The sequence below is a fragment of the Typopeltis vanoorti genome, chromosome 13 (assembly GCF_054136105.1).
Source record: "Typopeltis vanoorti isolate ZY-2024b chromosome 13, IOZ_Tvanoo_1.0, whole genome shotgun sequence".
In the NCBI taxonomy this organism is placed as follows: Eukaryota; Metazoa; Arthropoda; class Arachnida; order Uropygi; family Thelyphonidae; genus Typopeltis; species Typopeltis vanoorti.
Window position 1 is genome coordinate 19,152,994 of NC_143561.1, and position 14,198 is coordinate 19,167,191.

The 14,198-nt window shown below is 35.3% G+C and overlaps 1 protein-coding gene across 1 annotated transcript in view; it reads right to left on the reverse strand.

The window, feature by feature from the left end:
* The window catches only part of LOC150099970 (rac GTPase-activating protein 1-like), a 196,729-nt gene that overhangs the window by 98,417 nt on the left and 84,114 nt on the right, over positions 1-14,198 (reverse strand). Inside the window, exon 6 of the mRNA XM_090402719.1 lies at positions 7,239-7,422. Coding sequence (XP_090258845.1) covers positions 7,239-7,422 — 184 coding nt within the window. The remainder of the gene's footprint in view (positions 1-7,238; positions 7,423-14,198) is intronic.

The window sequence follows — 14,198 nt, forward strand, 5'->3', positions numbered from 1 at the left end:
TCAATATGAAATTCAATTTTATCCTGACCAAGACTAAATAGTGATCACTTCCAATTTCAAATTGTCTGTACACTCTGGTGTCCTGCACCAGTAAGAGAACATCACTATCAACAATAACATAGTCAATGAGATGTTGAGAGTTTATTTTTCACTTGGTTAGACTATAATAAGTTTAGTTTAATCCTTTATCCAAGTGTGAGCAAACGAAGTTTGCGCCTGAAAGTATCTTCAGGACTGGGGTAAGGTAGTGCAACACCAGGCAACTCGTTGCAAAGGTGGAGAAAGCTCTCATCACTCCTATCTCATAGGTTAGGATGACCTCTCATTGCTTCTGCCTTTGTATCTCCACTACTAGGCCTGGCTCCCACTGACGAGACCTCAATAAAGGTAGAAACCGGTATGGGTAGTGGCCCTTGCCTTAATGCATAGCATTACACATATCCGCAAAGAGATGTGTTTTGCATTATGGGAGATACTGATATAGGAGTGATGAGAGCTTTCTCCACCTTTGCAACGAGTTGCCTGGTGTTGCACTACCTTACCCCAGTCCTGAAGATACTTTCAGGCGCAAACTTTGTTTGCTCACACTTGGATAAAGGATTAAACTAAACTTATTATAGTCAATGAGACTTTTCTTATTCCTTGCCTCTTCTCTCCATGCAAATTTGTGCACATTTTTATGTTGGAACATGGTGTTAGTAATAACCAGTCCATGTCCTGAGCAGAAATCCAACAGGTATTTGCCATTATTATTAGCTTTCGTCTTTTCTCCAAATTTTCCCAAAACATTTTTGTATGTCTGACAATCACTTCCTACTCTGCTATTTAGATCCCCAACAAGGACCAAATTTTCCTTTTTCATTATGTCAGTAGCTTTCTCTAGAGCCTCAAAAAATTCCTCTACTTCTATCTTAATAGAACATTCTGTGGGACCATAGGCACAAATAAGTCTCATTGTCCAGTTCCCCATTCTGATATTTGCCCAAATCACTCTACTTGACACTGCCTGCCATTCAAGAAGATTAGTGTCGTATTTTGTGTTGAATACTATGGCTACTCCTTTTCCTTGATTGTCATTTCCTGAATATAACATTTTGTATTTATTGCTCAGAAAGATCTCGCCAGTTTTTGTCTAAGTCACCCCTATTATGTCGATCTGGTTCTTATCTAATTCCTCAGCTAGCTCCATTTCTTTGCCATTCAATCTTCTTATGTTGATAGTACCGATCTTTAACTCTGGTGGTGTTGAGTTGGGGGTGTGCTTTCAGATTTGTTCCAGTAGCTGACTTTTCGCTGTTTGCCTGGTTCCCTGGCAAAAACAATGGGGATCTTGTTTAACCGGTGACGCCCCAGCCAGCATGAAATTTTGTCATGTTGTACCATCATTTTCTATATTGGTTTAAGCCAATAAGAATACAATTTGGTCGGCTAAATCCCAAATTGCCAGCCCATCCGCATTCGTTCAGTATCCAGGTAGATATCCAACAGGGTGCACCACGAGAAGGTGAGGATTGGATATTAGATCAGAAGCCCTGGTCGGTTCTCCGCATTGCTTTAAAGGTTATGTGGAGGTCTCCTCTCAGTTATACAGCTTTGACCCTTAAGCGCCCCGAGATGAGATATATATATATATAATTAATAAATACAGAAAAAAACTGTATAAGAAGGATTTGGTTAGGTGCTGGTTTAGTAATCAAATGCAAATTCACTCATACCAGATGATCTAAGAGTCACATTTGATTCAATAACCAAAAAGCCTACACAAAACCTCTAAGACAACAGTTAATGTTATCTGCTGTCTTCCACTTCAATTTTGACTAGCTATAGAGCAGAAAAGATTGGCAACATTCTACTAGCATATGTGAGAAACACCAAATATTTTAACAAAATATTTTCTAGTTTGATTAGACACTGAAAAATTAAACATTTAGATGGGATGCATTTTTTTTGTGACTGTATTCTTATAAGAATGTGCAAAAAGTTTAAAAAAATGCAAGAAAACATGACAAATACCAACTTAAGTAATTCTAAAATCTGTTCAAAATATGTTGGTATAATTTGATATAGTTTCTTGATCTTCAGATTAATTCGTGTACTATAATTTAATTACTAGACTCTTTTATTTAAATTTCAAATACAGTATCCATAAAGAAGCAAATAAAATTGTACTCCATTTTAGATGCAATAATGAAGAGTCTTATTATTCGAGGACAAGCACAATGTCACGAGACTCATTATGTAATGAGTCTTGTGACATTGTTGAGTGTTTTAATCTTTCCATTTGTCTTCCCACCTCTTCCCAAACCAGTTTTGGCATATCTAAAGAGCTCAATTTGGGATTGAGAATCTTATATCTCTACCTCCAAACTAATTAATTCAACCTTGACTGAAAAGAATAATAAACTTCGTTCCTTAACATATGTGAACAGTATTTGGATGCAAGTTTTTCAAACCAAGTGGAGATGATACCAGTACACTCTGAGGACTCAGATGGAACTCATGCCTTAATGAGTTCTTATTTACTCAGGTAATAAAGGCCATAGTCGTCGTCTTCCTATCCAGGTTTCAGACTATGTGGCCTGTTCCGGACCCAGTCCATCTTCTTGGTTGTCCCCTATTCCTTGTTCCTCTAGGATTATATGTCAAGATCTTTTTTGGTAATCTTTCTCTCTGCATTCTTGCTACATGGTCTAGCCAGTTTTTCCTATATATAATCATTGAGTCTTATGGGATTGATTTTGAGATTTTTAAGTATTTCACTTCTTTTTTTTTTTTTTATCTAATAGAGTGAGTTTTTCTGTTTTCCTAAGGAATTTAATTTCTGCTGCCTGAATTCTCTGTATATCTCTTTCTCCAAAGGGCCAGATCTCACTTCCATATAATAGTGTAGGTTTGGCTATTGTTTTGTAGACTCTGAATCTTGTGTGTTTCTATACGTAGTTAGGTTTCAAGGTTCTGTTAATTACTCCAGTGATTTTTATAAAGTTTGTCATCTTAAAATCAATATCTATTTCATTTATGTAAGACAGTTTACAGCCTAGGTAATTGAAATTATTAACTTGCTCAATTATTTTATTATTTATTTCTATTTTTACTTCTGACAGGATTATTTCCATGAAAAGCCATGACTTCAGTTTTCTCTGTTGACATTACCAGGCCATATTGTTGTATAATATTAAGTTATAGATTGATTTCTGCAGTTCATCTTCAGTCTTTCCAAAGATAATTTGATCATCAGCAAAGAGTAGTGTGTCTATTTTTGTATGTCAATTGATTTGGAAGCCACATGTATTTACTTCTGTCCATTTTTTGATAATATTGTCCATATATATGTTAAATAATATGGGTGATAAAGGACAGCCTTGAAGGACTCCTCTATTTATTGGTTTCCAAGTAGATATGATATCATTTTACCTTATTGCTATTTCATTATTATGGTATATGTTTAATAGAGCATTGTATAGTTGGTTTGGAATGTGATATTTCTTTAGAGTTTCCCATAATTTATTTCTCAGAATTTTGTCTAATGCTTTTATATAATCGATGAAAGCTATGTGTGTTTCAATATTGTATTCTCTATGTTTTTCTATTATTATTTTTAAGTTATTATAATTTTAGTTATTATAATCTGTCTTTAGATTTTTTTTATAAATTGGTATCACTAGAGCTCTACCCCAGCTTTTTGAGGATTTTCCATCTTTGTATATTTGGTTTATAAATTTTAGAAATCTGATGTTAAATTATCATTAAGGCATGAGATGGAACTCGTGCCTTAATGAATTCTTATTTACTAAGGTAATAAAGTCTATAGGGTGCTTAAGGGTCAAAGCTGTATAACTGAGAGGAGACCTCCACATAGCCTTTAAAGGAATGCGGAGAACCGACCAGGGCTTCTGAGCTAATGTCCAATCCTCACCTTCTCGTGGTGCACCCTGTTGGGTATCTACTTTGATACTGAACGAACGAGGATGGGCTGGCAATTTGGGATTTAGCCGACCAAATTGTATTCTTATTGGTTAAACCAAAATAAAAAATGATGGTACAACATGACAAAATTTCATGCCGGCTGGGGCGTCGCCCGGTTAAACAAGGCCCCCGTTGTTTTCGCCAGGGAACCAGGGCGAACAGCGAAAAGTCAGCTACTGGAACAAATCTGAAAACAAACCCCAACTCAACATCACCAGAGTTAAAGATCGGTACTATTAACGTAAGAAGCCTGAATGGCAAAGAAATGGAGCTAGCTGAGGAATTAGATAAGTACCAGATCGACATAATAGGGGTGACTGAAACAAAAAAGACCAAAACTGGTGAGATCTTTCTGAGCAATAAATACAAAATGTTATATTCAGGCAATAACAATCAAGGAAAAGAAGGAGTAGCCATAGTATTCAACACAAAATACGAGGCTAATCTTCTTGAATGGCAGTTAGTCTCAAGTAGAGTAATGTGGGCAAATATGAGAATGGGGAACTGGACAATGAGACTTATTTGTGCCTATGGTCCCACAGAAGGTTCTACTAAGGTAGAAGTGGAGGAATTTTTTGAGGCTTTAGAAAAAGCAACTGACACAATGAAAAAGGAAAAGTTGGTCCTTGTTGGGGATCTAAATAGTAGAGTAGGAAATGATTGTGAGACATACAAAAATATTTTGGGAAAATTTGGAGAAAAGAGCAAAGCTAATAATAATGGCAAATATCTGTTGGATTTCTGCTCAGGACATGGACTGGTTATTACTAACACCATGTTCCAACATAAAAATGTGCACAAATTCACATGGAGAGAAGAGGCTAGGAATAAGAAAAGTCTCATTGACTATGTTATTGTTGATAGTGATGTTTTCTCCCTGGTGCAGGACACCAGAGTGTACAGAGGATTTGAAATTGGAAGTGATCACTATTTAGTCTTGAGCAGGATAAAATTGAATTTCATATTGAAAAGAATAACATGTAAGAAAGTTTTAAAGCGAATAAAAGTTGAGCAGCTCTCAGATGTAAACTGTAGACTAAAATACAGAAATATTATTGAAAAGAAAATGAAAGAGTTTGAGAACAGGAATCAAACCTTGGAGATTCAGTGGCAAACTCTGAAGGAAACATTGATTGATTCTGCCAGAGAGGCATGTGGTGAGGTTGTGTGCAAAGATAAAAAAATCAGAACTCCCTGGTGGACACAGGAAGTTAAAGAGGCAGTGAAGGAAAAGAAGAAAGCATATCAAAAGTTCCTGGCAAATAAGTCAGCTTACAGAATACAGAGACAAACGTAAGAAAGCTAAACAGTGTGTAAAACTAGCTAAACAAAAGTCATGGGAGGACTTTGGCAAGAATATAGAAAATAAATATCAAGAAGGTGGCAAAATATTCTGGAGGTTGTTGAAGAAGCTTAGGAATGGAGGAAAGAGTGCTGTAAAAGGAATTAGAGATGATAAAGGTGAAATGAAAACAGGAGAAAAAGATATCCTTGAAGTATGGAGTAATTACTTTGAAAAATTGCTAAATGAAACAAGCAGTGATGACAGCACAGTGATAAAAAACACTGACCAGGCATGCAGTCAGGAATACATATCCATACTTGAAGTAGAAAAAGCCATCAAAGGCTTGAAATGTGGAAAGTCAGCAGGAGTAGATGATATTCGACCAGAAATGCTGAAGTATGGTGGTATAAGAGTCTTACAGTGGCTGCACTGCATAGTTCAGAAAGCCTGGACAGAGGGACGAATTCCCGATGATTGGAGTAGAGCTCTCATAGTACCCATATATAAAAAGGGAAATAAAACTGAATGTGAGAATTACAGAGGTATTTCCCTACTGAGTGTTCCTGGCAAGATCTATGCAAGTATACTTGAGAAACGGTTGAGAAGAATTGTGGAAGAAAAGCTTGGTGAAGAACAAGCTGGATTCAGGCCAAATAGAGGCTGTCAGGATCAGATCTTCACTTTACGACAAATAGTCGAGAAAGCATGGGAATATAACAAAGATCTGTATTTAAGTTTTGTCGATTTGGAAAAGGCATATGACAAGGTGCCAAGAGAGAAGCTATTCAATACGCTGCAGTTATATGGTGTCAATGGGGCATTATATCAAGCAATACTTAGTCTTTATTTGAGTTGTGAGTCAGCAGTTAGAATTGAAGGAAGTACAGGAAGATGGTTTAATGTTAAATCTGGTGTGAGACAAGGATGTACATTATCCCCTCTGTTATTCATTATCTATATGGATCACATTATGAAGGAATGTGGTATTAAACCTGATATCAAAATTGGAGATGTTAATGTCAGCTCTTTGCTTTATGCGGATGATGTTATACTTCTAAATAAATCCGCTACAAGTCTGCAAGATTCTCTGACTAAATTGAATAGCTGTTGTAATAGATATGGTATGAAGGTCAGCAATAAAAAGACAAAGACAATGAAAATAGGCAGAATCATTGAAAATGTCAACTGTGTTGTGAATGGAGAACCTGTGGAACAAGTAAAACATTTCAGCTACTTAGGCACAATTTTTACTGAAGATGGTAAACTAAATATAGAAATAGACAACAGAATCAGCAAAGCTGGTATCGTGGGAAGTCAATTGAATAAATTCATATGGAATAAGAAAGAAATTAGTCGGAACACTAAATTAGCTGTATACAAGACTGTGTTCAAACCAATTTTAACTTATGGATCTGAGAGCTGGGTCAGAAGTAAAACACTTGAGCAAAGACTAGAGACCGCAGATATGAGAGTCCTGAGAAAGATTCGAGGCGTGAACAGATGGCATCAATGGCAATATCATATTAAAAATTTGGATATTAGGAAAGAACTTGACATTGTCAGCATCCAGGAATGCGTTAGCAGAGCTAATCTCAGATGGTATGGTCACTTAAATAGAATGGGAGAGGAAAGATTAGCAAAACAAGTGTTCTCTGCCAGGTTGACAGGAAAACGACCCAGAGGAAGACCAAGATATAGGTGGATTGATACGGTACAAAGTGCCTTAGACGATAGAAATATAAGGTCTGATAATGTTGGAGTCTTGACAAGTAACAGACTGATTTGGAGGAAAATTGTAGATAGGAAGTTAGTAATGATGTAATTTTTTCATGTAGTGCTGTCATATCCTGTACACCCCTTGAGGGTACATGGCAGGAATTTGATGATGATGATGATGATGATAAAGTCTATAGTCTAGTTTTTCAAATAAATGAATCAAAATGATTTTATTTAAAAAAATAAATATGAATAAAGTTTCATTACTAACTGGTGATTTCTTCTTCTTCTTAGGAGAATTGTTACTGTCGGTCTGCTGATTCGGTCTCTTTCCCTGTGTAAGATGAGATTTTAAAGAGATATGACCCTGACTGTCTAATTCTTCATCTGTCTTATCATAACTTATTTCAGTTGGGGATAATACAGATCCTGCAGACTCCTCAATTGTTTCCAACCTTATAAGAAAAACAAATACAAAATTTAATATACTTCTGATATGTATCACACACTGTGGTAATGAAATGATTTGAAAATTTCATTAAAGAACTCCCTTCCCCTTAGAAATAAACTACTATCAAAAGATGTTATTATTACCTGAGACTTCCAGGGAGTTAAGGACTAATCGGGGGAAGCTATAAATCACCTGAACCAGTTGTCATATCTTCTGTTAAATTCATTTTCACTAACACTGTGCATAATGTTACATGCACCTGGTTGATATATCTTAGCAAAGTGAGCACTCATTAATCGAACAATCTCATTAGCTTCTGACACTAGAGTACCATCTGCATTAAGCAAAGTTATTCTTCCACATTCATTCTTTCTTTTTGCTTGCGGCATAATGATAAAATTCTTTTGAATTGCCTTTAGCCTGCATAACCAATTTCTTTTTATACTCCAATTTAGCTTTCCACACAATGCACATTACTCTTCTGGCCTGTGCTTTATATATTTTATAAAACTCCTCTCACTCTTATTCTCATGATACTCTTTCCACATCATCTTCTTGTGGATCTCTTTTTTAAATAAGGGTGCACATCCATTTCACTCCCAACCTATTCAATACTAGGGGTATTCAGATACCACCTCACTTAAGCACTTTTTCAAAGATTCTGACATTGCTGACATTTTTCCCATTCAATAACTGATACCATGGGACCAAAGATAGTATTCTTAAGTTGATCATAATTTCTGGTTTTGTAGTTTAGCATGTAATCTGTTCTAATGGGAACATCCATATAATTAATTAAAGCAGAGCATGATTGCTGTCACTAACTGGTGGTAAAATAGTCATGTTCTTAACAGACACCTTCTGACGATATAAACAAATCTAACATTCCTTGACCTTGAGTTTCTTCTTTCAGATGCTGCTTGAAAAAGTTGTTTTGCAACAATTCAATAAACTGCTCTTCATTCTTATCATGAGATTTCTCTTCTACCTAATCAATGTTTGGATAATTAAAGTCACCCGTAATGATCACTCATTCAGTACTGTAATATTATCACTTTTCTTTTTATTTATTTTATTATTCTTGTTTATCTCCTGATATTATTATTTATTTTAATTCACTTATCAATCCTTCGAACTGCGCCTTTATATTTCTTTTCCTTAACAGTCGTAACACCCAGTTTGTAGTTGTTGCTTGAGCTAGTTCAATCACCTCTCTGGCTATAATTTGACCCCCCCCCCCCTCTCAAGGTTGTAAGTATGCTATTTTTCATGTGTACGTAGTCTAGCTTTAGGAAGTGCTTCGGGCTGGAACCAATTCCCTTGTCTATCTTGCTGACTTTCTCTTGCACTGATCTTTAAAAATTTGTTTTTTTTTTTTGACTGCGTCATTAAAGATCAGTAGAGGAATTGTATGTCTTTCCTATACATGCAAGAGAAACACCCAGCTCAACATGGAACATGGAAATATCTCTAAAATTCAATTCTAATTCAAGCAATGCTTTAAACTTAAAAATCAGTCAATCGTGGCTATTATATCTTTGGGACACACAGGTTCTATATTTTATGAGACAGTGCATTGGTAAGGCAGAATCAGGCAAGTTATTAACAAACAAAACTGTTGATTCATTCTTTAATCAAGGTAATTACAAAGATTAATTCTACACATATCAAAATATCTATCTCTCATTAACTCAGCTAAATGACAATGGAAACAAAGTAAAACAGGTGTCTTGTTCTCCACTTGATTAGATTAGCATTTCTCACTTAAGCCTTTTGATATAAAACAATATACATGCTCATAACAATCAGACACGTGATTAGACATATATATATATATATATATATATATATATATATATATATATATATATATATATATAATACACACACACACACACACACACTCATATGTAACTTAACTCAGACTAAAACAAAGTGAGGCATAACTAAACTTTACAATCAATTTTCCCCTTCATCACATAATATTAGCAAATTTTTCTGAACTCTGTAAACAATTAGTTCACCGTTAATTAGAAGTGTGGCTTTCTGACTTCACACAAAAAAATGTTCTTTACGCTAACAAACTATGGGATTGGCATTCTTAGCCTTAGTTTTCACAATCTAGGAAAGTTCTACAAAATTCTTACTTGCAACCCTGACAGCTAGTTTAGTACATTAGATCCTAGAGAGATCATGATCACGTTCCTCTTCCTTCTGGTAAAAACCACAATTGGGCACTAGTTCATGGCAACGATGATACAGCATACTCGGAGATCGTCAAGAAACTTTGTGGTGGGACTTCTGGAATAGACCGTCACTGCTGTTACGAACTTCCTATCATCATCGGACTCCTGCTGGAGGGGACGTGACTCCCCCATCCTTGGAATGGCTGGACACAGGATCCTCTTCGAATGAGACCGGAAACAAGAGCCAGGTTACCATATCTAATTCTGATAGCAAGTTTCACTAATGCCAACAATCTTAGGCCATATTGTATTAAATAAAACAACGAACTCAATCCCTTTGTGTCTGATGCTCCTGGCATTTGTGTATAGACATAACAAATTACCATGTAGCCTATTCTTATAATCAGATACACAAGCTATTTGGCTTTGTAAACATTTCTCTTTTCCCTCCCCAGACACACTCAAAAGGTCTGAACCCAAAGCATGTATTTCCATCCCTTCGGCAGATGTATAACTACATTCAAAGCCATTCATATCTTTATCACGTTTGCATATCACAGCTGAACTTTCACACACATTTTTCCCGATTCCTCCCTTGATGATCTAGTTTCCCTGACTCTCTGCATTATATTTCATCCCAATAAGTTAATTTTCCAAGCTTCTGATGCCAAATGAATTCAAGTGCAGGCCATTCCTCTTATACAAGTCCTTCCATCAAACATACTCCACACATCTAAAAACTCACATCCACTTCTAAACAGTTTGTGTATGGAATCATTTGCTATCATTGCCTTCCTTAACTCATTACTGTCGTATCTGGGTAGCAAACCTACAAATTTTACTTTCTCACTTCTTCCAACAGACCTTTCATATCCTCTCTCATACTATATCTGTTGCTACCTAAATTATTAGTTTCTACAAGAACTACCGCCTCTTTTCTTCGATTACATCTATCATATCTTTAATTTTTGCCCCCAGGAAACTAGAAGTAGTGAGTGCAAATTTTATGATTGAATCATCATACTGTATCACCTCTTTTTTCTTAGATTTTAATTGACTTCTGCTTGTTATCATTATTATTATGATTACCAAGTTCAGTGATTCACTGCCTCTTCTTGTTCTGATCCTTTTTCTCATCCTGGCTAAAAGTTTCGTAAAATTTTTTTTTCCACTTTTTCTAATTCTCTGGTCAATTTTCTAATAATTTCTTTTAATGGGGATATTTTCAATGTCAGATTATCTTTGGATATATTATCTGCAGCAATGCTTCTGCTCATCAGGACAAAGATTCTCCTCAGTAGTAACAACTTTAACTTGTGGTTTAGACACTATGCTGTTGTGACGAGTTTTCGAGAAGTAAAAAGTAATAATATTTCTGCAAGTATATTATTAACTTCTGTAGTACTATAAATATACTAAAAAAAAAAAAAAACTATAACATACTAAAATACACCAATAAATCAACAAAAGTCACCAATCTTTCAGGAGCTTCCTAACAACACATCTTTTTGTCAGATAGCCTGAAACCCAACATTTCATGCTAAACTGATGTCTTAATGTTTTGTTTGTCCATAATAGTTAACTAAGGGATGGCTGTTATACCTTATAACTACAATATTTAGGAACATAAATGTCTATGGATGATTATTAATGAAGAGAACAAAAATATGTCAAGAGGAGGTGGAGATAGTACTTCACCTCCTCTCCTATCTCTTTTGCCATTCCTAAAAATAGTGTACCCATTACGCTCAATTCCAGTTACCATATCTAATACTGATAGCCGAGTTTCACTAATGCCAACAATCTTAGGCCACATTTATTTCATTTATCTCATAACTACCAATAAGTTCTAACCAAAGTTATTATATAGAAAATTTACTATAGCAAAGAAACCTTTAACAAATTATTGTTATAGTGATATACCTGTTGTAGTGATGGACTTGTTATCGATCCAAGTGTACAGTGAGTCTACCATTTGTTTCAGATGAAATACTTATGTAAATATTTTTCATTTGCGACTTTATAAAACAGCCTGATGATAGAAGATCCTTTATTTCAAACCACATGGTTTGAATGTATGTTTCCTTAATTATCTTACCTTAACAAGCAAAGACAAAGACATGAAGTCTCCTCTTAGAAAATAGACAATACTGTTGAAATTACGGATGGCAAATGAAAGCAGGCATGAAAAATTCTTGGCACTCAGATCAATACTAAAGCATGTTAATTCAGATACAAAGGATGGGTTTAAGTTTTGTGTTGTAATTATATGGTGTCTATTTCTTCTTCAACATTTTTTGTTAAAGGAATCTTCCAAAACTTCATCTTCAGTCCTATTTTCAATTCTGCTAAAACTGAATTTCTTCCAGCAGTTGACTTTTCAGCATTTACACTGATTTCCTGACAAAAAACTGTGTGACTTTGGTTAATCACCCAATGTCCCTGTTGCCATAACATTTAATCACATTGTATTATTATTTTACTTGTGGTTTGAGTAAAAATACAGAATACAATTTGTTTGGCTATATTCAAAACTACTAGCCCATCCTCATCCATTCAGTATTCAAGTGTTATTTGGATAATAACAGGACATTAAACAAGGTAACAAACCCTGGATCAAAATCTCTGACCAGTTCTCTGTATGCCTCTCAGCCTATGGAGGCCTCCCTGTTATCTAGCTTTGACCCATGAACTTTTATTTGAATTAAGCTATCAAAATAAAACTCAGTCAATTTCCTTCTTTCAAAACACATATTAAGGTCCATTTTACTTGATTAAGACTTAACTTTCTTCTTTCAGGAGCCATGATAAGTCAAAGAACTCCTAAACTGTATTTATCTGAAAAATAACTTGTGGAGAGATGTCAAGCAGAACTGAATACTCCACAAGTCACAGAATACTGAAAAGGGCTTATGATTGTCCTTTTTCCAGCATTCTGAAACTACAGTCATTTCTATGTTGATATCATAAAACTTTGATCAGAGTGCTAATCATATGTCATAGTTACAATAAGTCTCATGTAAACAAAAAAGCTGATTAGAGTGTCTTTCAGCAAAATGCATAGAAAATCTCCAAAATTATTTTCAATTATTTTATTTTAATGACAAAATATTACCTAATTAATCTAAGTACACTGAAAACAATGTACTTATATATAATGTACTCTATAAGCCAAACAACCCATGAGTTAAAATACATTTTTTTTTATACTCCAACTTTATGACTCCAATCAATAAAAGGTTATTGTCAACCTCTAGTGTATTATCACCAAAACTAGACTAATGTCTCTCTCTCTCTTATATCATGATCATTAAATTACTGATATGTACTTGTAATGGATGCACAGAGTACTACAAGAGACAACATTAAAGGGGGGGGGGAGAATTCTGATAAACACCTAGAACAAACATGATATTAAAGCGACTGATATAACCACAAGAAAGAATTTATCTTAAAACCCTGTAAACCCCATGTTGTAATAATTTGCTCTTTTTCTTTTAGGATATACAAGACATGTCAGAGGTCAAAGAAATTCAAAGACGCAGAGGAGCGAGCTGTCATCAAGTTTTTTGTGCTGCAAGAAAAGTCCACAACTGAGATTCACCAAACTTTGTGTGAGACTAGGGGACTGTGCCACAGCATATCCAACAGTTCCTGGATTGGGCATCCTGAGACAACAGATGCCCCCAGGTCAGGAAGACCTTTCACAGCAATCACATCTGAAAACATTGATGCAGTGTATGCCACGATCCTTGATGATATACGAATACAGGCCAAAAAAAAAAAAAAAATTTGCAAAGCTCGGAGGATAATCAGGGAATGAATTGGGGTCATTATCCACCAACATCTGGACATGCAGAAGCTCTCAGCAAAGTGAGTCCCCAAATGTTTGAATGCTGACCAAAAGAGAATGTGTGCTGTTATCTCAAAGAATTTTTGGGTCATTTTGCAAAATCAGGTGCAAATTTTTTTGCTCATATTGTGGCTATTGATGAAACATGGCTTCATCAGCAAGGAAGGTTCTTGCTATTGTCTTTTGGGACAAGGATGATGGTGTAATTCTTACCGAGTACCTCAAAAAGAGTGCAACTGTTACAGCAGCAGCAGTTTATTCAACCACTCTGAAGGAGGTACATGAGAAACTGAGCAGAAGCATGTTGTTTTTGTAAGACAATGCACCTGCTCACACTGCTCATGAAATTCAACAGACAATACACAACTTGAGCTTTCAATATCTGCCTCACCCACCCATTTGCCAGACCTGGTCCCATCTGACTATTTCCTATTCCCAAATTTAAAGAAACACTTGAAAGGAACAAAATTTACTACAGATGATGAAGTCATATCTGAAGTTGAGGACTGGTTTGTGCAACAAGGGAAAGACTTTTTTTCTCAGAGGATTGCAAATGATGCAGCAGCAAGTGTATAACACTTTGTGGGGAATATGTAGAATAATGGGTAAGTTACATGGTTCTACCTCAATTCCTTCATGGTGATTATCACAACTTTTCAGCATACCCTCGTATTATTAACTTCTCAATAACTTGTGAAAATAACCATTTTACTTTTTTTTTATGATGATTTTTATAATCCA